The sequence below is a fragment of the Carassius auratus genome, chromosome 2 (genome assembly GCF_003368295.1).
Source record: "Carassius auratus strain Wakin chromosome 2, ASM336829v1, whole genome shotgun sequence".
In the NCBI taxonomy this organism is placed as follows: Eukaryota; Metazoa; Chordata; class Actinopteri; order Cypriniformes; family Cyprinidae; genus Carassius; species Carassius auratus.
Window position 1 is genome coordinate 8950824 of NC_039244.1, and position 27968 is coordinate 8978791.

The 27968-nt window shown below is 40.8% G+C and overlaps 1 protein-coding gene and 1 long non-coding RNA gene across 10 annotated transcripts in view; both read left to right on the top strand.

The window, feature by feature from the left end:
- Positions 1-4152: 4152 nt before the first annotated feature.
- On the top strand, positions 4153-9491 carry LOC113110627 (uncharacterized). Of its 2 annotated transcripts, none has more exons than XR_003293181.1 (4): positions 4153-4459; positions 6297-6451; positions 6564-6725; positions 8395-9491. It is a non-coding gene; the product is annotated as an uncharacterized LOC113110627 (long non-coding RNA). The 2 variants fall into 2 exon arrangements; XR_003293183.1 differs by having other exon boundaries at positions 6584-6725.
- Positions 9492-13712: 4221 nt separating this feature from the next.
- The window catches only part of LOC113114931 (eukaryotic translation initiation factor 5A-1), a 42383-nt gene continuing 28127 nt past the window's right edge, over positions 13713-27968 (top strand). For 2 of the 8 annotated variants that reach the window (XM_026282089.1, XM_026282081.1), the window contains exons 1-5: positions 13715-13996; positions 16619-16793; positions 17190-17294; positions 17377-17494; positions 17584-17656. In XM_026282089.1, the coding sequence (XP_026137874.1) occupies positions 16626-16793; positions 17190-17294; positions 17377-17494; positions 17584-17609 (417 nt within the window). In that variant the 5' untranslated portion in view covers positions 13715-13996; positions 16619-16625 and the 3' untranslated portion in view covers positions 17610-17656. Of the gene's footprint in view, positions 13997-16618; positions 16794-17189; positions 17295-17376; positions 17509-17583; positions 17657-25730; positions 25874-27968 lie in introns of those variants that run through there. The other 6 variants (XM_026282060.1, XM_026282053.1, XM_026282098.1 and 3 more) reach the window with 5 other exon arrangements.

Genomic DNA, 27968 nt, shown 5'->3' on the forward strand with positions numbered 1-27968 from the left:
AACAAAGTATAGATGGAATATAAGAATTACTCTGAATACATCTATATTCAGTTTGACTCCATGGTCTCATATACGATGGTGAGAATGAGATGATGCAATAGTAGCATCAATTCCCTTTGGTATTGAGTCACCATACGATCATTTCTATCAAACTGCTGATCAATCGTCGATCTCATAGCATTGACGCGATGGAATATTTCATTGGCCAGATCCTGAATAAAGCGATCTTGAGCATCGAATCGACTGCGTGACTCGAGGTGATACGCACGGAGCTCCCACGCAACGATTTGTCTGTCATGAGATTCGTGTCGCAACGTGATCAATTTGTCGTTAATATCATCTTGTACGTCGCGGAGTTCAATGTATTTGTTGTTTATGTCAACCTGCGCGTCGCGAAACTCTTGACCAATTGATTGTATCGAATTAATGGGGCTATGAAACGGAGGCAGATCGTCGAATGGTTCATCAACCGGCTGAGGCGCCGGCACTTCTTCCACTTCTACTTCTTCCGACGACTGTGAGGGAGAAGGATATGGTATTTGACCCGCGTTGGTGGCAGACACCTCGTCACGCTCGCTCATCCAAGAACTCTGGTCCCAGGCATCGATTTGAGACGGCCCCCAGGTAGTCACGTCATCCTTATGGCTTATACTCGAGTCTGCTGGGTGTAAAATTTTTTTTTAAAAATCTTAATGGTTTGACCCCGTCTGGTTTAAATGCAAATAATGTAGTTAGTCTTACCATAAAACAGCTCGGTCTCAGGACTGGTCGCCGGGCTGTTCGGTGGTGCCAGACAGAGAGTTTGCCTCTCTGGAGAGCTCTCGGGACTGATCGCCGGGGTAAAACGATAAGCCTTTCTCGGTAGTTCGCCGTATGATTCAGGTCAGACCACCGCTGTAAACCGATAAGTCTTTCTTGGTGGTTCGTCACGCGGTCCAGGACTGACCGGAGAGGTGGGGCGATTCGTTTTTCTAGACTTCTTTCTTGCTAGTTCGTCGTCGGGTCCAGGAAGTGATTCGTCGCAGGATCCTATTGGATTCTCGATTTGGGCCGGAGTGGAATCAGGTAGGATGTTGTCTGTTAAAAAAATTAAATAAATAAATTAATTAAAAATAATAATAATAATCATAATAATAAATAAAAAATAAAATAATAATTAAAAAATAAAAATAAAACAATATAACAAATTAATAATAAATTAAAAAAATATTATAAAAAATAAAATAAAACAATAAAAATAAATTAATAATATTAATAAAATAAAAACAATAAAAATAAATTAATAAATTATATATATATATATATATATATATATATATATATATATATATATATATAAATTAATAAAATACAAAATTAAAATACGTTCATTTTAATTTATAAATATAAAATATAAATAACTATAACGGTGTCATTTCATCCAGACTCACCCGAGGGAGCCATTTCACCATCATATCCTCATATGTCGTTTCACTGTGAAGAGTTAGCAATCGGGAAAATGTTTTTCTGAGTTACGCTTAGTTACGCTTACACCTCCCGCGATGTCGTCTTCATAGATGACAAACGGATAACGCGGTGGCAAAACGTAGATTTAACGGACCAGAATTGTTTTTTCTGATATCCTATACATAGCATTGAAGCAGGAAAAGCTAAGCGCACGTTAACCGGACGTCATCATATTTTCAAAATAAACGTATTTTCAACAGGATGGCGTCATATTTTCAAAATAAAAATATTTTTGACAGGATATGGTCATATTTGCAAAATAAAAGTTTTTTTTTTTTTCATACAAAACAGTGATTGGGATATTAGACGCGGAGATATTAAGTCAGATAACACATACTTTATAGTGTTAAAATATCTCTATCAGCAGATGACTGCGTAATCTGCTTAACATGAAGAAAATTACAGGAATGAAATGAAATATTAAGACGCCATAGACTGTAAAAATAACATAACAGGCTTTGATCAATGAATAGTTTTTTTTTTTTTTTTAATATCACTATCAGCAGATGACTGCATAATCTGCTTAACATGAAGAAAATTACAGGAATGACATGAAATATGGTTTAAAGCCATCATATACTGTAAAATAGCATAACACAGTTTGATCAATGAATAGTTTTTTTTTTTTAATATCACTACCATCAGATGACATGAAATGATAAAATACTCACTTTGATCCATTGTCTTGGAAAGCAAATGTCTTGGAGAGTCGTCCAAAAAGTTTTCTGCTTCAAAGTGATGGTTTGTAACGCGTCTAAATGGGTTTATAAGGGGGTCTGTGAGAGAAATCGGTGTTGAGTGACCACTAGGTGTCATCCTTGTTCTATGAATGAACTTGTTCAACAGGTGGGAAACTGAACCAAGGTCGCCCATGTCGTCATAAATTAGACGGGTACAAAGAGATGCTAGCCGCTCGCCCACCGTAATTCATAGATGCACCCGTCAGAAAACTGTCAAAAACATGGTACTCCTGCGTGAGATACGTTAGTTTTAATGAGCAATGTCTTTGAAGATATTATAATTGGTTAGTAAACTCGGAAGAAAGTGAAGTGTAGCGTGCAAGCACAGGGACCTTCAGCTCTCTAAACAAAATGGATCTTGTTTTATCTGAAACAGTCGGATTCATTTTTTTTATTTTTTTTTATAAACTTAGAATATGTATATTATATAAAGAACTACATGTTTTCAAACTCTGTTGTACTGTGGCAGGCGCGCGCTCTGTCTCTCTCCCTGTGGGCACGAGCGCGCGCCTGCAGGCCGCGCTCTCTCTGTCTGTCTCCCTGGGGCACGAGCACTGCTCAGCCGTGTGCTATCATTCAGAGAGAGTCCGACAGATGGAGGTGGGACCCCGTTTCTCGCAAAGCTGAAGCTTCTGTCTAAATAAGGTAGGTGGATTGCTTTAGTAAGCTTTTCAACCTTAGTTAAATCGCTTTAGATTATATAATGTTTTATATATGAAAGTGAAATAACTAAAATGTGTTTTAGATTATATAAATTATATAATGTTTTATATATGAATGTGAAATAACTAAAATGTGTTTTTCAACCTTTGTTTTTAGATCATGTAAATTATAGAATGTTTATAGTTTATATATATATATATATGTATATATATATATATATATATATATATATATATATACATAAATGTGAAATATATATATATATATATATATATATATATATAAATGTGAAATAACTGAATGTCACATACACTGTAAAAAATGACCGTGAAATTTACAGGAAAACTATGTAAAATCTCTACAGAAAAGTATTGTAAACCCCAAAACATATTGTTTTTGTTTAATTCACAGTGAAATTTTGTAAACTATTAAACATAATATTGTTGTTATATTTACAATAACAATATGTGATAATAATCAGAATTATTTGTTAAAATTACAAATTATTGGTATCAAAAACAAAGAAATACTGTAATACTCATAACAAAACAATTTTGTTAATTTGACATGCAAATATTGTAAAAACTACAAACTAAAACAAAAAAGTTTTAGTCTGTTGATTTTAAAAATACAAATAAAGTATGTGTGTCACTTTACAAGTTTATACTGTAGGCTAATATTAGCATGATTGATGAAATGATGCATGCAATTTTTTTGTCACATCTGAACAGCTTCTCTCTCCATATTATATATAAAAATATGGCTACAATTATAATAAAATAGTTTTTATAATTTAGGCTATTTGTAGCATATTGTAGCCTACCGTGTGTGTGTGTGTGTGTGTGTGTGTGTGTGTGTGTGTGTGTGTGTGTGTGTGTGTGTGTGTGCGTGCGTGCAGTGTGTAATAAATGTAAATACTGTAATACTTAGCCTACTGGTTTTCTACATAGGCCTATTGATAAAATAATTTGAGCATTGTGTCATTATCACAGGCTAAACAACTGAATGGTGCCTTCACTAACATCGATGTATGATTTGTTTGTAGCATACTGTATTTATAGCCTATGAGTATAAGGAATTAAAATGTGCAAAGTAATGCTTCTGTTCAGTCCCAACCATAATTATTATGCTTTATGTTTCTTTTAGTCTTTAAATTTTAATGTAATACTTTGCTTAATGGTTTTCTATTTATTTTTATAAAAAAATAAAAAAAAGAGCATTATATCATTATCACAGGCTATAAACAACCTAACAGTGTCTTTGTTCTCTCTCTCTTGTGCGCTGAGATGCCTAATTTTGAATTTCATAGCGGCAGATGAAGCTCGTCTCTGATTGGATAATCGCGGGAGGAGAGCGGGAGAAGAACAAGTGACGTCAATAACGAGCGAGCCAGAACTGCGTTTATTAGACAAAAAACAGGCCAAGCAGAAATCTTCGGACCACTTTGTTATTTTAAAGTCATTTAAGTTTTTAAGACAAATCTACGATCTCAACACAAGTTTTTTTGGAGGATCTGCTGCTGTTCATCCAGAAAATTGAAAGATTGCACGGTAAGCTTCACATTTAACCTAGTCTTTTTTTCGAGACCAAGTGAAGATGTTTACTGAAAGCCCATGGTGCAGGCTAAGTTACTTTAACAGTTAAGATAGCATATTTAAGATATCTAGCTAGCTCGATCAATGCGTGATAACTTTAAATTTTAACTTCGGTCAGCTGAACACTTGAAATCCTAAAAATGATCGCCTGCGTCTTTTGTAAATATAATTTGGAATTGGATACATTAAGAGGCTATGTACTACATTGCAGAGGGCATAGGAATGAGCCCCGTTGTCTTTTCAAATGTCTTGGCGCCAACTGTAGTCAAACATTTACCACTTACTCCGCTTTGAATGGCCAGTATTATCGTGTACACACAATGCACCTGTACCGCAAGCTTATCCTATAACGTTTGCTGTTGCGGATTTAAAATGTGCCATTTCATTATGTTCCCGCCATTTTCACACGGAGAAAGAACAATAGAGGGTTTTCACGGCGCGTCATCAGATCGGAAGTCGGCCATGTTGGAGGCACTCCGCATGTTGGAGGCACTCCGCATCACAACAAAGCACTGGCACTGAAGTATATCCCGAACGTCGTCAAGGAAAATGTTTAATTATTGCCGTGTTTCAGGTTGTACTAATAAGACAGCTCAAGAATAATAGTGTGTGTTTTTTTTGGGGGTGTCAGATTGTACATGTGCATTTATATGATAGAATAAAATACTATGAAACTAACTCAGATAGTGTACAGTGTAGATAGCAAACTGGGAGTCTGATGAAATAAAAAAAAAACATGATTGAGAGTCACTTGGCTACTCCTTGAGTATCGCAATGATATCATACAGTTAAGTATAGGTTGATTAAAGACGTTATTGCATTACTTACTTTGGCCTTTACAATACAACGGTCGTTGATAACTTGGTACTGCGTCTCCCTCACACATCCACACACCATCTGGTTATAAGCCTCCAAACCCTTGTAGGATTTAAGATCTTCCGCTGTGTATGGGCTCGGCGAGAAAAGGTAGTTGACTATATCGGGATATGCAAGGAAGAATATGAATACGAAGGAAGAATCACCGGGTCGTCACGGATCCAAGAAGAGGGAGCTAACTCGTGGGGATCTGCACCGCCAATAAATCGTCATTTCTCGAAATATCGCGCCTTTTCTTGTGGTCCAAGTCCTTCCCTACATGCCTTTGCATCTTGGGCACGTTTTGTTGAACTTTTCGGTTGTTTAGACATGGCTACATTCACTTAAAGTATCCAAAGCGCACTATACTCCATTGTACTCCGTTCAGTTTTTTACACCGGGTACCTCCACAATGGCCGCGCATCCGGGTTACCGCCCAGAACGTGACGTCGGTGAAAACCCTCTATAGTCTCACACGATCATATTTGAGTCATGTCGAGTAACGTTAAGTGGTTGTACGATCGTGTTTACAAAAAAAGTAATAATTTACTTCTGACATGTGTAGGAAGCATAAAGCATGCTCACTAGATGTTATTGATAACATGTACCTTACGTTACAGGGAAACTCGCCCTCAGCCCCCATTTGTCATTGCCAGTACAGATGATTCAGAAAACACACGAGTCCATGCCAACAGCTAGTGCAGCCATTGATATTCCAGAGAATGTCAATATTATCTCAGAAACATTTGTCTCTTTTACCTTAAAAAAGGACAGCTGCTGATTCCTGACTCTACCATACAGACTATTGTTAGGTCAAGTTTTTACAATAACTAAAGTAAGTTCTTTAAAAAAAAAAAAAATGATATGAGCAGATGAAACGGTCACTAAAATCTGTGACCGCATTAAAGAGTCAGATTTGTTCTCTGCCTGTCATCAGGGACATCTGCAGAGTGGCTGCTCAGATGATGTGATAGAGATGCTTCTGCTCAGCTACTTTGAGGAGGAGTCCATGTTCCTCCATGTAAAAGATAGATGTCTGGCAGAAGAGGTCCAACTGGAGCAAGTGCTTCTGACACCCACTGTTATTGTCTGGTAAGTTTGTTTTTATTTTTTCAATCTTATTTTATTGCACTGTTTATAGAATACATCATGTGAGTGCAGAACTTATTGATATAACCTGTTAAATAATTTGTTGTTATGACAGTCCTGCTATTCGTCAACAAGGTACATGCTGAGTCTGGAATCAGAACCTAATCAACACAAACATGTCATTCATTTCTGCATTGTGCCTCATGTTCGGGAGCTACTACTGTTTTAATATCCATTATCCATCTGAGCTGGCTTCAACTCTGGAGTTTTTTCAAAGGTGAGTAAACATAGCTTTCTCATTTCTACATTCCCTAGTCTAGTCTGGCTCATACACGCACACACACAGACAGACAGGTATGCATGCATGCAGACAGACACACACACGGACAGACAGACACAAGCACACACCGTCAGACAGGCACGCACACAGGCAGACAGACAGGCACCCACGCACGCAGACAGACAGGCACCCACGCAGACAGGCAGGCACCCATGCACGCACGCAGACAGACAGGCACCCTTGCGCGCAGAGAGACAGACAGACAGGCACCCACGCAGAGAGACAGACAGACAGGCACCCATGCGCGCAGAGAGACAGACAGACAGGCACCCACGCAGAGAGACAGACAGACAGGCACCCATGCGCGCAGAGAGACAGACAGACAGGCACCCACGCAGAGAGACAGACAGGCACCCACGCACGCAGACAGACAGGCACCCATGCAGGCAGACAGGCACCCATGCGCGCAGAGAGACAGACAGACAGGCACCCACGCAGAGAGACAGACAGGCACCCACGCACTCAGACAGACAGGCACCCACGCAGACAGACAGGCACGCACGCACGCAGACAGACAGGCACGCACGCACGCAGACAGACAGGCACCCATGCGCGCAGAGAGACAGACAGACAGGCACCCACGCAGAGAGACAGACAGGCATCCACGCACGCAGACAGACAGGCACCCATGCGCGCAGAGAGACAGACAGACAGGCACCCACGCACGCAGACAGACAGGCACCCATGCGCGCAGAGAGACAGACAGACAGGCACCCACGCAAAGAGACAGACAGGCACCCACGCACTCAGACAGACAGGCATCCACGCACGCAGACAGACAGGCACCCATGCGCGCAGAGAGACAGACAGACAGGCACCCACGCACGCAGACAGACAGGCACCCACGCAGACAGACAGGCACGCACGCACGCAGACAGACAGGCACCCATGCGCGCAGAGAGACAGACAGACAGGCACCCACGCAGAGAGACAGACAGGCATCCACCCACGCAGACAGACAGGCACGCACGCACGCAGACAGACAGGCACCCATGTGCACAGAGAGACAGACAGACAGGCACCCACGCAGAGAGACAGACAGGCATCCACGCACGCAGACAGACAGGCACCCATGCGCGCAGAGAGACAGACAGACAGGCACCCACGCAAAGAGACAGACAGGCACCCACGCACTCAGACAGACAGGCACCCACGCAGACAGACAGGCACGCACGCACGCAGACAGGCACCCATGCGCGCAGAGAGACAGACAGACAGGCACCCACGCACGCAGACAGACAGGCACCCATGCGCGCAGAGAGACAGACAGACAGGCACCCACGCACGCAGACAGACAGGCACCCATGCGCGCAGAGAGACAGACAGACAGGCACCCACGCAAAGAGACAGACAGGCACCCACGCACTCAGACAGGCACGCACGCACGCACGCAGACAGACAGGCACCCATGCGCGCAGAGAGACAGACAGACAGGCACCCACGCAGAGAGACAGACAGGCACCCACGCACTCAGACAGACAGGCACCCACGCAGACAGACAGGCACGCACACAAATATATATATATATATATATATACATACATACACACACATTGTAGTTTTTTTTACTGATCAACTAAAATGCTTAATATGCTTTAATCTACAGGTGTTTTCTCAATAAACCAAGAAAAGGGAACCAAAGTACAGAATAAAAACTCCAAGAATCCTCTCAACTTGAACCCTCGAGTCTTCACCCTGATACAGGAACTCTCCGATCACGAGTGGCGTTAAGCCTAAATATGGACTCTTTCTGTTGACTCTGACTGTTTGTTTGAGAAGAGGTACTGTTTTCACTTTGTTAAATCCACAATGTGTATTATGGTTAAGGCACTATGTAATTTTACATTTTAAACTCTTAATAGTGGTCTTCTGGAGTATTTCAACTTGGATTCAGTCATAGTTAAATAAAAAAAAAAAACACATTACATGTAGCTTTTTTGCATCTTGTATACCTTTGAAAAAAAGGGCCAATTGTTTTATGCCATACTGAGTTGTTGCTGTGCGCCTGGCACTTTAAACTTGGTTAAAAAATAACTTTTCAAACTTAGTTTAGCATCGCTATTTACAACTATTTTGATGGCTATTAAATAAATTTTGCAAAATATATCTTCCTCTCTTGTCTTATTTCAAGATGTATTTTTTTTAATTTACCACAATATAACTTCATTATTACAGCATATTATGGATATTTTATGTATAATATACAGAACATCCCAATTTAAAGCGCAAAGTTTTACTGTTGTTTTACCAGTTTAAATTAGTTTTTTGTTTGATATTTCCCTGTTTATTTGATCATTTATTGATGCACAATAAGCAGTTATTACATGTAAAAAATACAAGAAAGTGTCTATTTATATACAACATTATAACGTTAAATAAACAGCCGGATGTAAATTTAACTGAGCAAACTCGTCAGTTTAGCATAGTAGTGACCATAGATATCACGGAATCCCAATGTTGAATTCACATGTTTAAAATGTTAAATTTACTCAAACTTGTTCACTTCAGTGTAACAATGATGTTAATATTACTGAAATCCAATGTTAAATATACATGTTTAAAATGTAAAATTCACATGTAACTCCGTAAGTATGTTTACAGTTCGATGTCATTTTTACAGTAATGTTCAGCTGCCGGTATTTTTCCGTAGAAACAACGGGATTTTTTTTACAGTGTATATGATAAGGTTCAAACAAACTTACTGGTACAAACTTCAAACAAGCTAACTGATACAAACTTCAAACAAGCTAACTGGCACAAACTTCAAACAAGCTAACTGGCACAAAATTCAAACAAGCTAACTGACACAAACTTCAAACAAGCTAACTGGCACAAAATTCAAACAAGCTAACTGACACAGAGTTCAAACAAGCTAGCTGGCACAGAGTTCAAACAAGCTAACAGACACAAAGTTCAAACAGCTTCTGTCAAAACCGCATGATCGATGTGTGGGGAGTCTTTCATGTACCGTAAAAACTAGCTGTCAAAACCATGATTTAGAACTAATTAGGTCAATAGGGTAAAACTTTCTGTCAAAAGCACATGATCGATGCGTGGGAAAGGTCATAGGTTAACCCTTGAACTCATTTGTTCCACCCATCCATCATAAGGTCACCGGAAGTTCAACCTGTCAAAAGGTCAAAGGTCAAAGTCATAAATCATCTTGACAGAAGGTATAGAATATCTACTACTATTATATTTACAAAGAAATAACACTAACGTGTTTTAATGTGCAATAAATACACAATTTCTGCTGATGACGAGGGTGATGTTTTTAGCACAGCTGATGAGAACTTTCCACAGACTCATGTGAGAATAAAGTTTAGAATATGTATCTAGTCTATTGCCTCATGCTTTTTTTTTAAAGCTCACACTTCTTTATGTGTCAGCTTGTAATTAGTGCAATATTTACTTTCTAGATTGTCAGAAACCACAGTGCAGTTTGTGAGGGAAGCAAAGAAAAAAGAGAGGAGTGTGCCAGTGAGGAAAAAAGACATCCAAATGCCAAAATCACTAATGAAGAATGTCTGCTGTGCATCCTTACCTACAGCCTCAAGCATACTAAATCCAAAGTGGCTTTGAGTGACTTGTTAGATGTTATCAATCTCCACTGTCCTGATTCAACCAATGGTGTTCCAGATAGCTTATACAAGTTCATGAAATCCTTTCATTGTGACACTTTTGAAGTCCAGTATATTTGCCCATCCTGCCAATATTTCTTTGGTAGTGAAATCCCCACCCATTGTGCTTCATGCAATGGTACCCCAGGGGACATGGAAAGCTTAATCAAATCTGTCTCTGTCTTTATCAAGTTATCTATTTCAGATCAATTAAGAGGTAAATTTCAAGATACAGATTTTTATCAGTCTTTGAATTACAAATGGTCAAGGACAAAGCGCAACTCACAAAATGTTTTAGACATATTTGATGGCACTATGTACAAATCGATTGATGCACTAAATGACCCAAAATTGGCGAATATTTCAGTGTCCTGGAATGTTGATGGTGTTCCAATTTTCAAATCTTCTCCTTTTCATATCTGGCCTCTTCAAGTCACAATCAACAAGCTCCCCCCTAATCTGTGGGCAAAGCATGTCATTCTTGGTGGTTTGGGCCAAAAAAGCCAGAAATGAACTCTTTTCTGCAATCATTTGTTGATGAATTGCGTAGTTTTGAAAACCAAGGGTTACTTTGTCAGTGGAAAGGTGAAAAAGCAGTAGTCCATGTATACAGTTTGCTTTGCATTTGTGATTCAGTGGCTTGTTGTGCTGTACAGAATGTCAAGCAATTTAATGAAGAGCATGGTTGTAACTGGTGTTATCAAAAGGGTGAAGTTGTAGAAAAGGGTAATGGGTTTACAAGGGTGTATCCTTTGCAGTCAACAGGGCCAAAGCTGAGATCACACAGAAAACACAGTAAAGATGCTCAGCAAGCTGTTGGTTCTGGAACATGCATAAATGGTGTAAAAGGTCCATCTCCTCTAATGCTGCTGATGTTTTTTAATAAGGTTTCTGGATTTGCATATAATTGCATGCATGGCATATTACTTGGTGTTTGTCGCCAGCTGACTACCCTATGGTTTGACTCCAAATACCATACAGAGCCTTGGTACATTGAAAGTGAAATCGAGCAGATTGAATGAAGGTTACTTGCCATTAAACTACCTACAAGTATAACAAGACCACCCCGTTCAATTTCTTTGCTTAAATATTGGAAAGCTTCGGAAAACAGACACTTTCTCTTATTTTACAGTCTTCCCTGTTTGTTTGGCATTTTACCCAGACAATATCTTGACCATTTACTTCTAGTACAGGCTACATACATTCTCCTTCAAGATTCAATTTCCCCCCACGACATTGACAAAGCTGATGGCCTTTTAAAAGCATTTGTGGGCCGTTTTGAGTCTCAGTATGGAAAGTGTCATGTGTCTTATAATGTCCTCATACTTGTACATCTGTGAAAAATCGGGGTCCTTTATGGAGTCACAGTGCATTCTTATATGAGTCCCAGAATGGACACCTTCAGAAACTCTTTCATGGCACACAAGCTGTAGCAGAACAAATTGTTAACATGTTTAACCTTTAACAACATGTTCCACGACTCATTGCTGCTGTATTCAATGATGAACAAACACAGCAAAGCAAAAGCTTTGTTGAAAAAATGTTGGGAGGCACCAATACTGTGACAAAGTGTATTGGTAGTTCTAGCGTGATGTTTCTTGGATGCCCACATGTACGACAGCCAACCCCAAGAGAGTCTCATATCCTTCTAGAGTCAGGTTTAAGTGCAAATAAAGCTTTCAGTTTTTATTCTAGGGCTGTGGTTAATGACAAGCAAATTAATTCAAAAGGAGCTAAATCTTTATCTAAAAGAATCAACCATGCAGTTCAAACCAAACATGGGTCGATAATTTATAGACATAGGCAATGGGGTCATGCCTTCATTGATGTTATGAAAACAACAAGTAATGACATCAGCAAAGACAGAGAATCAGGTAAAACAGCACCAAGCATTTTAAAAGAAAGAGGGATTGACTCAGTTGAACTTATCAAATGCACAGACATACATTCAACCTGTGTCTACCTCAAGGACCTACCAGGTCTTCCAAATAATTTTTTTTTTGCATCCAACTAAATAGATGGGAGTTGGATTAAAAACAAAATAGCTGCATCTTCATGTTATAAAAGGTAAAAATTTAGAGTATACAGACTCATCTCTTGAATGTTGACATGTCGTGGATGTTTGCAGAAATGTATAATTTTGAAATGATTTAGAGAAATGTTTATATATATATATATATATATATATATATATATATATATATATATATATATATATATATATATATATATATATATATAATTGCCTATTTATTCTTACTCTTATTTTTTTTTTATTTACTTGTTAAAACTCATTGTTTGTCTCATTGCTGTCAACAGCCAGAGCATAATATGTCCAAAATAGTTCCATGAAATGTACTTGAATCTAATTAAATAAAAATTGTATGAATAAATATACAGCAACTATCAGAGTTTTATTCTCTAGTCTAGACATAACCTATCCTGAATCCAAAACCAGTTTTTATATATTTATTTTTTGACTTATTTATTTTTTATTTACAGGGAAAACTCCTTAAAGCAAATATTTTGTTTCTGCGTGAGGTGCACGGCAGTCCTGCAGGATTTTTTTTTTTTTTAATTCCTGTATGATTTCTCACTTGTGCTGTACAACGCAGTATGTGCAGCAGCAGTATGTGTAGGACATTCCTACATGTTCTAGAATGAACCCTTCAGTACAACAGAAACATGCAAAAGTGAAGCAAACATTCACAAAAGTGAAAGCAGTGCAAGTGGAAAATCCTGCAGGACTTTATGATTCCTGCAGAATTTTTTACAAATCCTGCAGATTAAAAAAAAAAAAAAAAAATCCTGCAGGATTTTATAATTCCTGCAGGACTGCTGTGCAGTACAAGTGAAAAATCAGGATTCATGTAGGTTATTTTTGTAAGGGATGAGAAAAGGACGAGATATTGGCTAGAAACCCGGCTAGAAAAATCTGAAGTCAGGACAACGTCCCTGGTTTGGTTTGCCGTTTTGCGTGGAGATCGTCGATCCGTGACTATTCCATCAATTAAAATAGACATCTTGAGGCACCCTTACGAAAATTAACCATGGTTTTACTACAAATAAAACCAAAAAACCATGGTTACTGTAGTTAAACCATGGTAACCACAAATTAACCATGGTTTTGCTATATTAACCATAGTTTAACCATGGTATTTGTAGTAAATCTGTGGTTTTACAAATGGCAGTCAATACGCCAAAAAACCATGGGTTACTACAGTTTTACTATAATAAAACCATGGTTATTTTTCGTAAGGGCAGGCGATTCCACCCGTCCTAGAAATTAAAGAGCGAGGTGAATGCGCATGCGCGGTTCGGAGGAAACGGCTCGGCTGAGGTTCATTTCATGCATAGACAGTAAAAGATTTCATGCTGTGTTGTCGACTTCGTACCGATCAGAGTGCGAGAGTAAGGAAAAGGGAGTTTAGGATTCACGCTTTGGGACAGTCAAGTGAATTAAGTGAATAAACACAAGCGACGTTGCACGGTTGATAGCAAGAGCGGCAGAGAAGAGAAGAAAAAGGGATATCCAGTAGGAGTAATTAGTTGGATTGCCCCGAAAGCGTGGACAAGTCTGTAAACCAGGTAAATAGCTTCTTAAACCATTCAAACAACGGGCGTCATCCCGCATAGCAACAATCTCCTCCCTCGAAATGGTCCTTTATCTATTGTGCGTTTTTTGTCACTTTAACAAAGCAAACAGTAAGACTTCGATGCAGCATCTGTTCAAGTTATTGAAAATGACAACAGTTGCTATGCGACACAAAGACATATATATAAACTCGATCATAACTCAAGACGACACGAGTCCACGCTGCGCCTCATATTGTGGATTAGCTCAGCCTTACATAATAGGAAACCTCGTTTTAGCTGCAAAGGGATTCGTTCTGCATTATAGTTTGATTGTGGATTTGGTTCGTGTGCGGTTCAACGCTAATATACTTGCACCTGCTTGGCTGCGATTAGTGCGCTGCTCGGCGGGCCTTTGGTTTCTGATCATTGCGCAGTGGTGGATCCAGCGAGACTTATGTCTCTGCATTGCAAAAGTGGGCGTTTATCACCTTGTGGGTGTTTTCAAACTGCTGGGTGTTTCTAAATCATGCAATCTAAATGATCGCACTTACCTAACCCCACCCCTAAACCTAACATCACTATGACGTTATCCAATCAGGTATCATGGTGTAAAAACACCCTGATCTGGTAACTCCCATTACTTTCCTGCAGAGACCTACACTTGATCCAGCAGGCCTTATAGATAGCAGCCAGCTCACTGCGGCTGGAGGACACGCGTGTCTTTATGAAAGCGGCTCAGATTCATATTGTTCAAACATACATGGTTCTTATTTTCTGTAAAATTTAGAATTATTGAAGCGCGGCGAGTTCGTGTGGATTTTCTCAGCTAACTTATATGTGCAACTCACTAGACCCTGCGAAGTGCATATATTAGCCTATTCATATGATTTCGTATGTTTTCTCATTTTAAATGTGGATTGAAATGGCTTCAAGTATCGATATGTGCATGAACATATATCACTTGACGTTTGGGCCATTCCCACGTTTATACTTGCAGACCACAAAAGGGCACAGTACAATGAATAATGTAAATCTACTCAAGTGTTGTGTTCTCTAGCAGTTTAATTACAGTTATGTTATCGTTGACCATTATTATTTAAGGTTAATTACATATTTATAACAGCTAAGCATTGAAAAAGTTCAGTTCAAGTGCCATGCTCTTGTTGCCTAATATATAGGGGTGTAACGGTTCACAAAATTCACGGTTCGGTTCGATACGATTCACTGGTGTCACGGTTCGGTACGGTTCGGTACGTTTTAGATACAGCAAAAAGAAAAAATTGGCAGATAAATTTCCTTGATTTTTAAAAAATGTTTTATTTATTAAAACTAACAAAGTATCTTTTTTTTTTTTTTATTTATTTTTTTTTTACATTGAACAACGATGGAGCTATTCTTTACCCATCTTCTATGGTGTTTTCTTAGCAGCATACTGTATAAAACAAAAACAGCTCCTTATAAAGAAAAAAAAATGAAAATGTTATATTGTTGTAGTAGTTAGGAACTTTTTATATGGAACTCTATAACTCTTTATATTGAGTGTGTTTTTACTCAATTGGTTCTTTAAAGGGCTTATGTTTTTTGGAACAAAGCAGGAATTATGGTCTGGCTGAAATGGGCTCGTGAAGGAATATTGTAGGCTAACGGGGCTCAATTACATTAAGCATGTTCATAAAACCTGCGTTTTCCACTACAGAGTGCGCTCGCTCACTCAGTACACGCTGAAGGCTCGTTGCGAAATGGCTAAAGGGTCTTTCACACAGGACCGGTATGCGCGGCGCTGGACCCTGGGCTCAGCGTTGCCCTTCAGATACAACGTGATTTGCGCTGCACTATGCCAAGAGCAAAGTAGGTGGAGTTTTTAAAACTGCCCGTGCATACGTTCTATTTATAACAGTTATTCTATCTAATAACGTGCAGGCCTGTTAATTGTATCGTACTGCTCAGGAAATTCCGACACATTACAGTAGTCCATTTTGATTTCCGTGCTTGTTTGGATGCCCCGATCGATTGGTAAAGTGCACTCAAACACCAGACCTGTTGGTTATTGGAGGATCTTCTATTTCTGGTCTGTTAAACGCATTGGCCATTTTGCAACGAGCCTTCAGCGCGTACTGAGTGAGCGAGCGCCTGACTGAGTAGCCTAACATAAACATATAAGTTGGTGTTTTTTCTTCTTCGGGAGTGTCAGGGGCGTTGCCTGTTACGTCGTTTGGGTTATTGGACTACCTTGTTGAACGCATCTCATTATATTTCAAAATTTTTTATTTATTTTCCAAATATAATTAATTAGTCCAACGAACCGTTCGGTACATAATGCGTACCGCGTACCGAACCGAAAGCCTCGTACCGAACGGTTCAATACGAATACGCGTATCGTTACACCCCTACTAATATAGCTTCTACAAACCAAGTGAGGCATGAAACCACATTTAATGAATGACAGCGCTGGGTTTTAATTGATTAAAATTGCACGTTATTTTAATTTCTTCAAAGATGAGAGAGCATTTTCTTTTCAGTCAATGAACAAGCGGTTACATTTTGATGAATGGTTTATTTTATACTGGTCTGTTTATGTTTATATAAAGAATGGCAATAATTTAACCATTGTACTGGTGGCTCATCAATCCTTAGATAAAACATGGCGGATGCTGACCTGGACTTTACAACAGGTGATGCTGGTGCCTCTGCTACCTACCCCATGCAATGCTCTGCCCTGCGAAAAAATGGTTTTGTGGTGCTAAAAGGTCGACCATGCAAGATTGTGGAAATGTCCACATCTAAGACCGGCAAACATGGACATGCCAAGGCAAGTGATTGTCTGTGACAAAGTAGAAAAATATAGCAGTTGACAACTTAGCTAGACTAGTGCAAATAAGTTACATTTACCTTGAATTTAGTAACATTGATTTTAATAGATGCATAAATCTTTTTGATGAGTACATCAGAGCAAAACACATATTATTTAGCTGTCATAGTATTGATGTAAACTGTTGAATTACATGGATTAAGTATGGGTGAATCTTTGTTTTCAAAATAAAGGAGTTCCACAAGTCTCTTTATACAAGGTTTTATAAATTAGTTGCATGGGCATGTGAAAGGGAAGCCATTCACACAATGTGATGGATGATGCGGATTAAATTAAGTGAGCTGATTTTAAATAGCAGCAAAGTAAACCCCATGCTTCCCTATCTTTTGATTCAAGGTTCACATGGTGGGCATTGACATCTTCTCTGGCAAAAAGTATGAGGACATCTGTCCCTCAACCCACAATATGGATGTCCCTAACATCAAAAGAATGGACTACCAGGTATGTTATTGGGAATTTTAGACACAGTTGCACTGTAAATAAATCATAGTGTTTCACAAATTTCTGTTTGTCCACATTTTAGCTTATTGGCATACAGGATGGTTATCTGTCTCTGCTCCAGGACAGCGGTGAGGTCAGAGAAGACCTAAAAATGCCAGAAGGAGACCTGGGCAAAGAGATAGAAAACAAGTTTGATTCTGGTGAGGAAATCCTGGTAAGTGTCATTAAATCAGCCACCTTTTAAATGTCACTGGGCAAACATTAATAGTGTAATCATGTTTCTTTGCAGATCACTGTCCTGTCTGCAATGAATGAGGAGGCTGCAGTAGCTATCAAAGCCATGGCTAAATAAAATACAGCAGGTATATGGAACTCTTATTGCGGTGCACATAATCACCTGTTAACTAGGCCTGGAGCAACTGTGCCTCACACAGTTTTTTGCTTGTAGCAAAACACTTATTCAAATGTTTACTTTTACTTTACCCAAATAAAGAAACCTTGTAATAATATTTTTATTTTATGTGATCCTGGACAACAAAACCAGTAATAAGTAGGACTGCGTGATGTATGAAAAAAAATTCTCAATATTGTCAAATGTTTTACAATATTCAATATTTATCTCAAGATATTTGTAATTATAACTGTAATTCCTCACATAAAAGCCGGGGCCTTTGTTTACCTGAACTGCAGAAGGTAACAGGCTTTTATTTGAAGCAGGCTTTTATTAGAGGCAGGCCTTTATTTCTAATTCCATCTGTTTGATAAGTAATTGTTTTAAATAACCTGTTTTAAATGAAAAGCGATAGCGTTCCAGTGGACAGAGATCATAACATTAGCACAGAATCAGTTCAGAATCAATCACCAAAACAATCAGTTCAGTTCAGACGCTCTGTGTGTCATTCTGCTCCACGCTGAATCATGCGCAGTATCTTCAGCTCCTTGGTTCTCGAATCGGATGCGTCTGACAGAAACGCTTCTCGGTTCAGTGTAATGGTGATCCGAAAACTGATGCAACTGGTTCTTGACTCGAGATTGAGAAACGCTCTGGCAGTGGGCGTGTACGTTATATATATATAACCTGATTCCAAAAAGTTGGGACGCTGTACAAATTGTAAATAAAAACAGAAAGCAATGATGTGGAAGTTCCTTTTTATAACTATAGGAATAGGAATGTTGTCCCATTATTGTCTAATACAGGCTTCTAGTTGCTCAACTGACTTACAATATTTTCCGGACTATAAGTCGCACTTTTTCCATAGTTTGGCTGGTCCTGCGACTTATAGTCAGGTGCGACTTATTTATCAAAATTAGACGATAATGTCTTCTCTTGGTTCTTGATTCTAAATAAATGCGATTTATAGACTAGTGCGACTTATGTTTTTTTTTTCTCATCATGACGTATTTTTGGACTGATGCGACTTATAGTCCAATGTAAGGGAAACAGGTCAATTTAGCTCAAAGGGAATCATTTAATAATTTAAAGGGAATTTGAACAGAATCACTGTTTCACGGCTGATCAATGAGACGCCCTGCGATTTACTGAACAAGCCGTTTAACATAAAATCAGCGCTGGATATTAATATCCAAACTATAGTGAAACACTATCAATTAGCACAGTAACAAGAGCGGCAGTTTAAGACATTAACTTGTAAGCACAAAACACAAGATACTTCACTTTTCAATATGAATAAGGCTTTATTAGATAAATCTAAGACATATAAACTAATCTAACACATAAACGCACGCACTCACACATTCACACAAGTTGCAGGAAGATCGAAAGTTAGGAAAAGATGAGTTTAAGAGAATGGAAATATGGAATCCCAGGTTTACAGCAATACGTTAAATTGCATAGACATGAACAACCATCAATCACGTAATTAGCGCTCGCATTGAGTTCCTCAATGAGGTTAAAATTATATTAGATACACCAGTAAAGGTCACAGTCTGGAGGTAAAGTTACTTGCATCTCCTGTGAAGAAGGAGCCTCGGTGAAAGGGCTATCCCGAGGTCGTTGATTGGCTGGAAGTTCAGTCGCTGAAGTGACGTCTTGGGAAGCCCGTGGTTGTTGGGCGTTGGCTGAAAGTGCAGAGTCGTGTGCGCTGGTTGAAGTTGAACGGACGTTACAAAACTTAACTCAGAACATGAAACTCTCAAACGGAAAAGAAAAGAAATAAAGTTTGACGAGACTACGTTGTGTTCCTTCTCATCGTGGCTAAGTAGCAGTAGGCTGAAGCACGCAGAACCGCGCTCAAAGAACAATGATGACTACACAGCATGGCTAGAAGCTAAAAGCTAAGGCTAGGTAGCAAAGCTACAAGCTAAAAGCTAAGAGCAGGCATGACTAATAGCAGAGACTAAAAAGCAGACTAAAAGCCGACTAAAAAGCAGACTGAAAGCCCGCATGACTGATAGCACAAGCAAGACTAGAACTAAAAGCCGACATGGCTAATAGCAGCAGCTAGGGACTAAAAGCTAAATTTCATGGTGTCCAAAGTATTTAAACTTCCCTGTTGGCCACACCTCAAATGTTGTCTTGACCAATCAGATATGGTCTTGGCTCGGGGGTATCATAAATCATTTGTTTATCTTACCAAGCATGTGGTTCCTGCCTCAATGGGACTTGTGCAGTACTCTCATGTGTTTTCATGTGATGTCCAGCGTTGCATTTCAATTACAAACAACAAATTTGACAATCTCTTCTTTGAATTGAAATTGTAAATAATTGCTCTAGTGGTGTTCATGTTGAAAGCTGTTGTGTGAACAAGTTGGTTGGTCATCTTGCTTGGTTCTTGTGGCACTAGAACTGATTCATGACTTCCTGAGGAATTCAGCTCGTGTTTCAACGCACAGCTTTGATAGACTCTTTAATTTGTCTGGTTCGACACATTTCTGTTACACCAAAAAATACGGTAGGTCTTCTTTGTTGCATCTTCCTCTTTATGATACACCAAATGTTTTCCATGGGTGAAAGATCTGGACTGCAGGCTGGCCATTTCAGTACCCGGATGCTCCTCCTATGCAGCCATGATGTTGTAATTGATGCAGTATGTGGTCTGGCATTGTCATGTTGGAAAATGCAAGGTCTTCCCTGAAAGAAACTATTGTCTGGATAGGAGCATATGTTGTTCTAGAACTTGGATATACCTTTCAGCATTTATGGTGCCTTTCCAGATGTGTAAGCTGCCCATGCCACATGCACTCATGCAATACCATCAGAAATGCAGGCTTCTGAACTGAGCGCCGATAACAACTTGGGTTGTCCTTGTCCTCTTTAGTCCGGATGACATGGCGTCCAAGTTTTAAAAAAGAACTTCAAATTTAGATTCGTCTGACCACAGAACAGTTTTCCACTTTAAATGTCCATTTTAAATGAACCTTGGCCCAGAGAAAATGCCTGAGCTTCTGGATCAGGTTTAGATATGGCTTCTTCTTTGAGTTTTAGCCGGCAACGGCGAGGGATGGTGGATTGTGTTCACTGACGATGTTTTCTGGAAGTATTCCTAAGCCCATGTTGTGATTTCTATTACAGTAGCATTCCTGTATGTGATGCAGTGCCGTCTAAGGGCCCGAAGATCACAGGCATCCAGTATGGTTTTCCGGTCTTGACCCTTACTCACAGAGATTGTTCCGGTTCTCTGAATCTTTGGATGATATTATGCACTGTAGATGATGATAACTTCAAACTCTTTGCAATTTTTCTCTGAGAAACTCCTTTCTGATATTGCTCCACTATTTTTCGCCGCAGAATTAGGGGAATTGGTGATCCTCTGCCCATCTTGACTTCTGAGAGCCACTGCCACTCCGAGAGGCTCTTTTCATACCCAATCATGTTGCCAATTGACCTAATAAATTGAAAATTGGTCCTCCAGCTGTTCCTTATATGTACAATTTAACTTTTCCAGCCTCTTATTGCTACCTTTCCCAACTTTTTTGGAATGTGTAGCTCTCATGAAATACAAAATGAGACAATATTTGGCATGACATTTAAAAATATATATTATTATAAAATATTAGTGGTGGGCATAGATTAATTTTTTAATCTAGATTAATTTTACTGTAATCTTGGAATTAATCTAGATTAAAATGGATCATTTGAATTCTGCCAAAGGCATTCAGAATATGTACCCAAATAAAATAATGACTAAAAGTAAGTCTTTTAGAATGGGTTTCTCAAGCCAGGTGGTGCATTAGGCCAGGGGCTCATATCCTGTTTCCAAAATGTATCACAAAGTGCTTGAGAAAGCCGTAAACTAATTCCACACTGCACAAGGTGCAAACAACCTTACCCCTGTTTCACACATACTCTGTCTGCAGTGCGTATGTGTTTCATATTTTTTTACGCACTCATGTTAACGGATTCCAGCGTTCACGTGGTTGCGGTCCGTCAGTGTGTTCCCATAGTGAAATCAAGGCATTTTTTGCTAGAGGTCAGAGGAGAATGGGAAGACTGATTCAAGCTGATAGAAAAGGAACTTTGACTGAAATAACCACTCGTTACAACTGAGGTATGCAGCAAAGCATTTGTGAAGCCACAACACGCACAACCTTGAGGTGGATGGGCTACAACAGCAGAAGACCCCACCGGGTACCACTCATCTCCACTAAAAATAGGAAAACGAGGCTACAATTTGCACGAGCTCACCAAAATTGGACAGTTGAAGAATAGAAAAATGTTGCCTGGTCTGATGAGTCTCGATTTCTGTTGAGTCAGAGTCAGAATTTGGCGTAAACAGAATGAGAACATGGATCCACCATGCCTTGTTACCGCTGTGCAGGCTGGTGGTGGTGGTGTAATGGTATGGGGGATGTTTTCTTGGCACACTTTAGGCCCCTTAGTGCCAATTGGGCATCGTTTAAGTGCCACGGCCTACCTGAGCATTGTTTCTGACCATGTCCATCCTTATCTATATATATATATATATATATATATATATATATATATATATATATATATATATATATATATATATATATATATACACACACACACACACACACACACATATATATATATATATATATATATATATATATATATATATTAGGGGTGTAACGATACGCGTATTCGTATTGAACCGTTCGGTACGACGCTTTCGGTTCGGTACGCGGTACGCATTATGTATACTGAACGGTTCGTTGGAGTAATTAATTATATTTGAAAAAAAAAAAAAGAGAGAGAGAGAGAAATATAATGATATGCGTTCAACAAGGTAGCCCAATAACCCAAACAACGTAACAGGCAACGCCCCTGACACTCCCGAAGAAGAAAAAAACACCATCTTATATGTTTATGTTAGGCTACTCAGCAGGCGCTCGCTCACTCAGTATGCGCTGAAGGCTCGTTGCAAAATAGCCAATGCGTTTAACAGACTAGAATTGAGAAGATCCTCCAATAACCAACAGGTCTGGTGTTTGGGTGCACTTTGGATTCCCTTTAAGCTATAATGGTGATGGCAAGAGAGTGGTGGATAAAAAAACAACGGTATGTCGCATCTGCAACATGACAGGGTACACCAGCGGGAATAAAAAAAAAAAAAAAAAAATCTGGGATATATGCGTCAGTACTATCTGGGAAAAGACGAAAAAAAGGAGAAACATGCACGCAGCAAACTATCCCTGCAGCATTTAGAAACTATAGCTTACAGGGAATCCAACCCAAACACCAGACCTGTTGGTTATTTTAGGATCTTATATTTCTGGTCTGTTAAAGGCATTCGACATTTTGCAACGAGCCTTCAGCGCGTGCTGAGTGAGCGAGCGCCTTAGGGGCCGTTCACATATCGTGCCTAAAAACGCATGGAAAACGCTAAGCGCGTCTTTCTCCTCCTTTCCAAAGCGCTTGGGCAGAAGCGCTCATGAGGCGTCTGTCTTTGCTAAGCAACAATGACGTGCTCTCTCCATGAGACGCGGAAATTTCAGCGAAGGATAAATGGATTTGCAGCTCTAAAAATCGCTTGCAGTAGCTCTGCTACTAAATTTATTTCAAAATTGCAATCCATATACAACTATGATCAGCTGATCCTTCATCTTGGCTGAGCTCTCAACGTTGTTACGGGAAAGGATGAAGCTGATTGGTTAGTTCTTGTCACATGACCCGCGGTGCGCTTGCGGCATTCTGAAAAGTTGAGATGTTTTTACATTTTGCTGTATCTAAAACGTATCGAACCGAACCGAACCGTGACATCAGTGTATCGTATCGAACCGAACCGTGAATTTTGTGAACCGTTACACCCCTAATATATATATATATATGTATGTATGTATGTATATGTGTGTGTATAAACAAGTGACGGGGGCTGGAGGGTTCTCCAAAGAGCAGCACGCGGACGACCGGTTAAAACACTGCTGGGGTCAAGTGAGAGTGGTGGACGGAAAAGAAATCCAGCCAGCACCCCACCCCACTCCTCACTTCATAGTGAAAAATGGCCTGCTGTACTGTGTCGCACAGCGGAGGGGGGAGGAAAGATGTTGCTGGTTGTCCCGCGCAGCAAGAGAGGAACGGTGATGGAGATAGCCCACACACACCCCATGGCAGGACACCTAGGAGTACAGAACACCGTCCAGCGCCTCCGTGACCGGTTCCACTGGCCGGGCCTAGAGGCTGAAATCCGGCGGTTCTGCCAAGCCTGCCCAACCTGCCAGCAGACTTCACCACAGATCCCTCCCCCCAGCCCGCTGCCCATCATTGAGGTGCCCTTCGAGCGGATCGGGATGGACTTAGTGGGGCCGCTGCCGAAGTCCGCCCGGGGGCATGAACACATCCTGGTCATCATGGACTATGCCACCCGCTACCCTAAGGACAATCCCCTCCAAAAGGCCACTACCAAAGCCATCGCCCAGGAACTCTTCCTGTTGTGCAGTCGGGTCGGCATCCCATCCCAGATACTGACTGCCCAGGGCACCCCGTTCATTTCCCGGATGATGGCGGACCTCTGCAAACTCCTGAAGGTCCAGCAGCTCCGTACCACGGTGTACCACCCCCAGACCGATGGGCTCAACCAGACCCTGAAACAAACGCTGCGCCGAGTGACGGCCGAAGATAAAAGGGACTAGGACAAGATGCTGCCATATGTCCTCTTTGGTGTTCGGGAGGTCCCTCAGGCCTCACACCATTTGAGCTGCTCTTCAGCCGCCAGCACCGTGGTCTGCTCGACGTTGCCCGAGAGGCCTGGGAACAACAACCAGCCATACACCGTACCACCGTGGAACACATGCGGGAGCGGATCGACTGAGTGATGTCCATCGTCCAGGAGCACCTCGTCATGGCGCAACAGGCTCAGCAGCGACACTATAATCGGGTGGCCCAAACACGGGAGTTCCAGCGATGAGACCATGTCCTGTTTCTGGTCCCTACGGCTGCCTGCAAGTTCTTGGCCACCTGGCAGGGGCCGTACACTGTCACCGAAAAGGTCGGCACCGTTACATACAGAGTGCGGCAGCCCGGAAGACGGAGGAGGGACCAGCTTTATTACATTAACCTCCTGAAGCGCTGGGTTGGAACCGGGCCTCAGCTCTCGGCCTACACCAAAGCGACTCCCGTGGTTGTGGACATGGACCCTCAACTCTCCGCCGCCCAGAAGACCGAGCTGGAGCACCTGGTCAGTCAGTTTCCGGATGTGTTCTCCCCCCAGCCTGGGCGGACCGACGTCTTGGAACATGACGTCCACACGCCACCCGGAACCATCGTCGGGCAGCGGCCCTACCATGTCCCGGAGGCTCGGAGACACACCATCGAAGAGGAAGTACAGGAGATGCTGAGGTTAGGGGTAATTGAACCATCTCACAGTCCATGGTCCATCCCCATCGTCATGGTTCCGAAGCCCGACGGCACCCTCCACTTCTGTAATGACTTTCACCGCCTCAACGAAGTCTCCGAGTTCGACTGCTACCCCATGCCCCGCGTCGATGAGCTGTTGGATCGTCTGGGAAGGGCCCAGTTTATATCAACCCTCGACCTCACGAAGAGAGACTGGCAAGTCCCCCTCTCGGAACAGGCCAAGCCAAAGACGGCCTTCTCGACCCCAAATGGACACTGGCAATACCGGGCCCTTCCCTTCGGCCTCCACGGAGCACCGGACGCGGTGGTTCCTGGTGCTCCAGGACTTCAACTTCACCGTGCAACATTGAGCGGGGACGGCCAACGCCGATGAACTCTCTCGGATTTGGCCAGCTTTCGCAGGTCTGTCAGGGTCCACTCCCCACCCTCCCCCAGTTTCCCCGCTTCTCCACAGGACTAGGACGATGCACGTGTCTCGAGCTCTCATCAGCGTCGCCCTGGAAACCGAGCAGTCACACCTGCTCCTGCTTGTCACGGGCTGAGCGGTCACACCTGCGGATCATCAAGAGCTGCCTATTTAAGCACCGCAAACGAACACTGAGGTGAGAGATGTCTCCAGGAGAGCCAGCTAATCCCACTGTCTGTCTTGCTTTCAGAGAGCAGTGTGTGACTGCCAGCCCCACCACACACGGGAGAGCACAACGGACCCACACCGCCACAAACCACAGAGGAAGCCGAGCACCCCGCACCGGACCACCCCACCTCACCGCCTTCTGCCACCCTATTTACTAATAAAATCCACCCTTCGGGGAACTCACCTGTACTTACTTGACGTGTCCTTCTTCACCCCGCCACTATATACATATATATATATATATATATATATATATATATATATATATATATATATATATATATATATATATATATATATATATATATATATCTATCAGTGATGCGCGGGTTGATCCGAAATGAGCGGGTTACCCGCGGTTACGAGTCATCCAAAAAATTTTTAAATGATATTTGGGTCGCGGTCGTTTGACATACCTTTGTAATTTATATAGTACTAGACACAATTGAGAAATACATAGGCCTACACTTTATTGGCTGAATAAGTGGTGCAAATAGAGTGAACACCTGTCCGCTTTGTTTTACTGTACAGCAATTTTACCCTTTGTCATTCAAATTGAGCATCTGTCCCGCTTTTTCATTGTACTCTGCCTAATAAATACACGGATACGTCCATAGGCGTACTGTTAACTAGGTCCAATAGTTCAGAGGAGAGCAATAAAAGCGTTAGTCGATAGGCTGAGTAGTACGTCAATCAAACTGTTGACTGGTGCACGAACGCCTCCTCAACAATCTCAAATTGAAGAGCGCACGTGCTGTTCGGTCAGGTTAAGCAGCCATGGCCGGTGTGACCACGAAAAAGAGAAGATGCACTTTTAATAGCAAATGGGCCGCAACATACTCTTGGTTAAGACCTGTAGATGGCAAAGCAGAGAGATTTTTGCATTTTATGCAAAAGCAGTTTTTCAGTGGGACATGGTGGAGAACACGACGTGAGTGACATGGTGCTTGTGAGTACCACAAAAAAAAAAAAGCGCATCATGAAGAAACATGCAAATCAGTGCAATCGTTTTTCAATAAACCAAATGACCCACAGGCTGACAAAGTTCGACGATCATTTATCATGCCGTACATCACACTCATTCATACCGCTCGACTGCAGTAACAAGTTAGCCCCAGTAATTTTTCCAGATACTGAAATGGCCAAGAAAAAAGCTATAGAAACTTTGGGTGATATTTTGGGTCAGGTAGTGTCTTAATCTTTTAGTCGGTGGGTTTAAAAATAAATATAGGCAATATATTACAGAAAGCTTGAAATACTTTTAAACGAGCATATTCAAAACAAAATAAATAGGCTACTTTGTGAATATGTAATCCATATGAAATGTGCATTTCTCTCTGGTGTTCATGGCGAGTCCGCATCGTCAACTTCATCTTAGCAGCGACACAGAAAACACCAGTTTATTACTAAAGAATTAAATGAGTCCTTGTTAATTTAAACCCATTCATAATCATTACTTTAACCGGTTCTTTGTGGCAAGCCTTATGTGTGCGGTCATAACGATTATTATGCTTTGTCTATTTAAGTAATTAAATTAATATAAAGGGGCAACGCATTTGCTACTTTTGATAAATGCGGGTCAGGAAGCGGGTCGGGTACAATATTTTCTTTTTCTTTTTTTGCGGTCCGAGTTGCGGGCGGGTTAGTTGAAAGCATCGGTCGGGTGCAGGTTGTTTATACATTGACCCGCGCATCACTGATGTATATGTTTGTATGTATGTATATATTTATATATATATATATATATATATATATACACACACACACACACATATACATACTTTTTACAATACAAATCATTACAAAGCAACTTTATAGAAAATCAAGTTTCTACAATATTTAGTAGTAGCTTATAAGTGGTGACTGTCAGTTTGAGCGCATAACAGGATTTTTCAGAAAAATGCATAAAAGATATAGTCAGCCAGACGATGAACATTATTAACAGCAATTATTATAGGATGCAGTCATACTTGTAGCAATATTTGTTAGTTCTGTTTGTTGATTCACGGTAAGCATCATCTGGGGTCCTTTGAGGGGTCAGCATCATCTCTTCTCAGGTGTTCTGGATCCAGACTGGAGCTTGTGTAAATCCTAGTTACTAGGGATGCACCGGTTGACCGGCCATAAATTGGAACCGGGTGGTTTTTGCTTAAAATTCGCAATCGGACGGTTTTTGGTCTTTTTCGGCCGATTTTTGCGGAAGTGCCCCCACGTGCACAGACTACATTGTAATCATTCGCCATCATGTCATTTGTGTGGA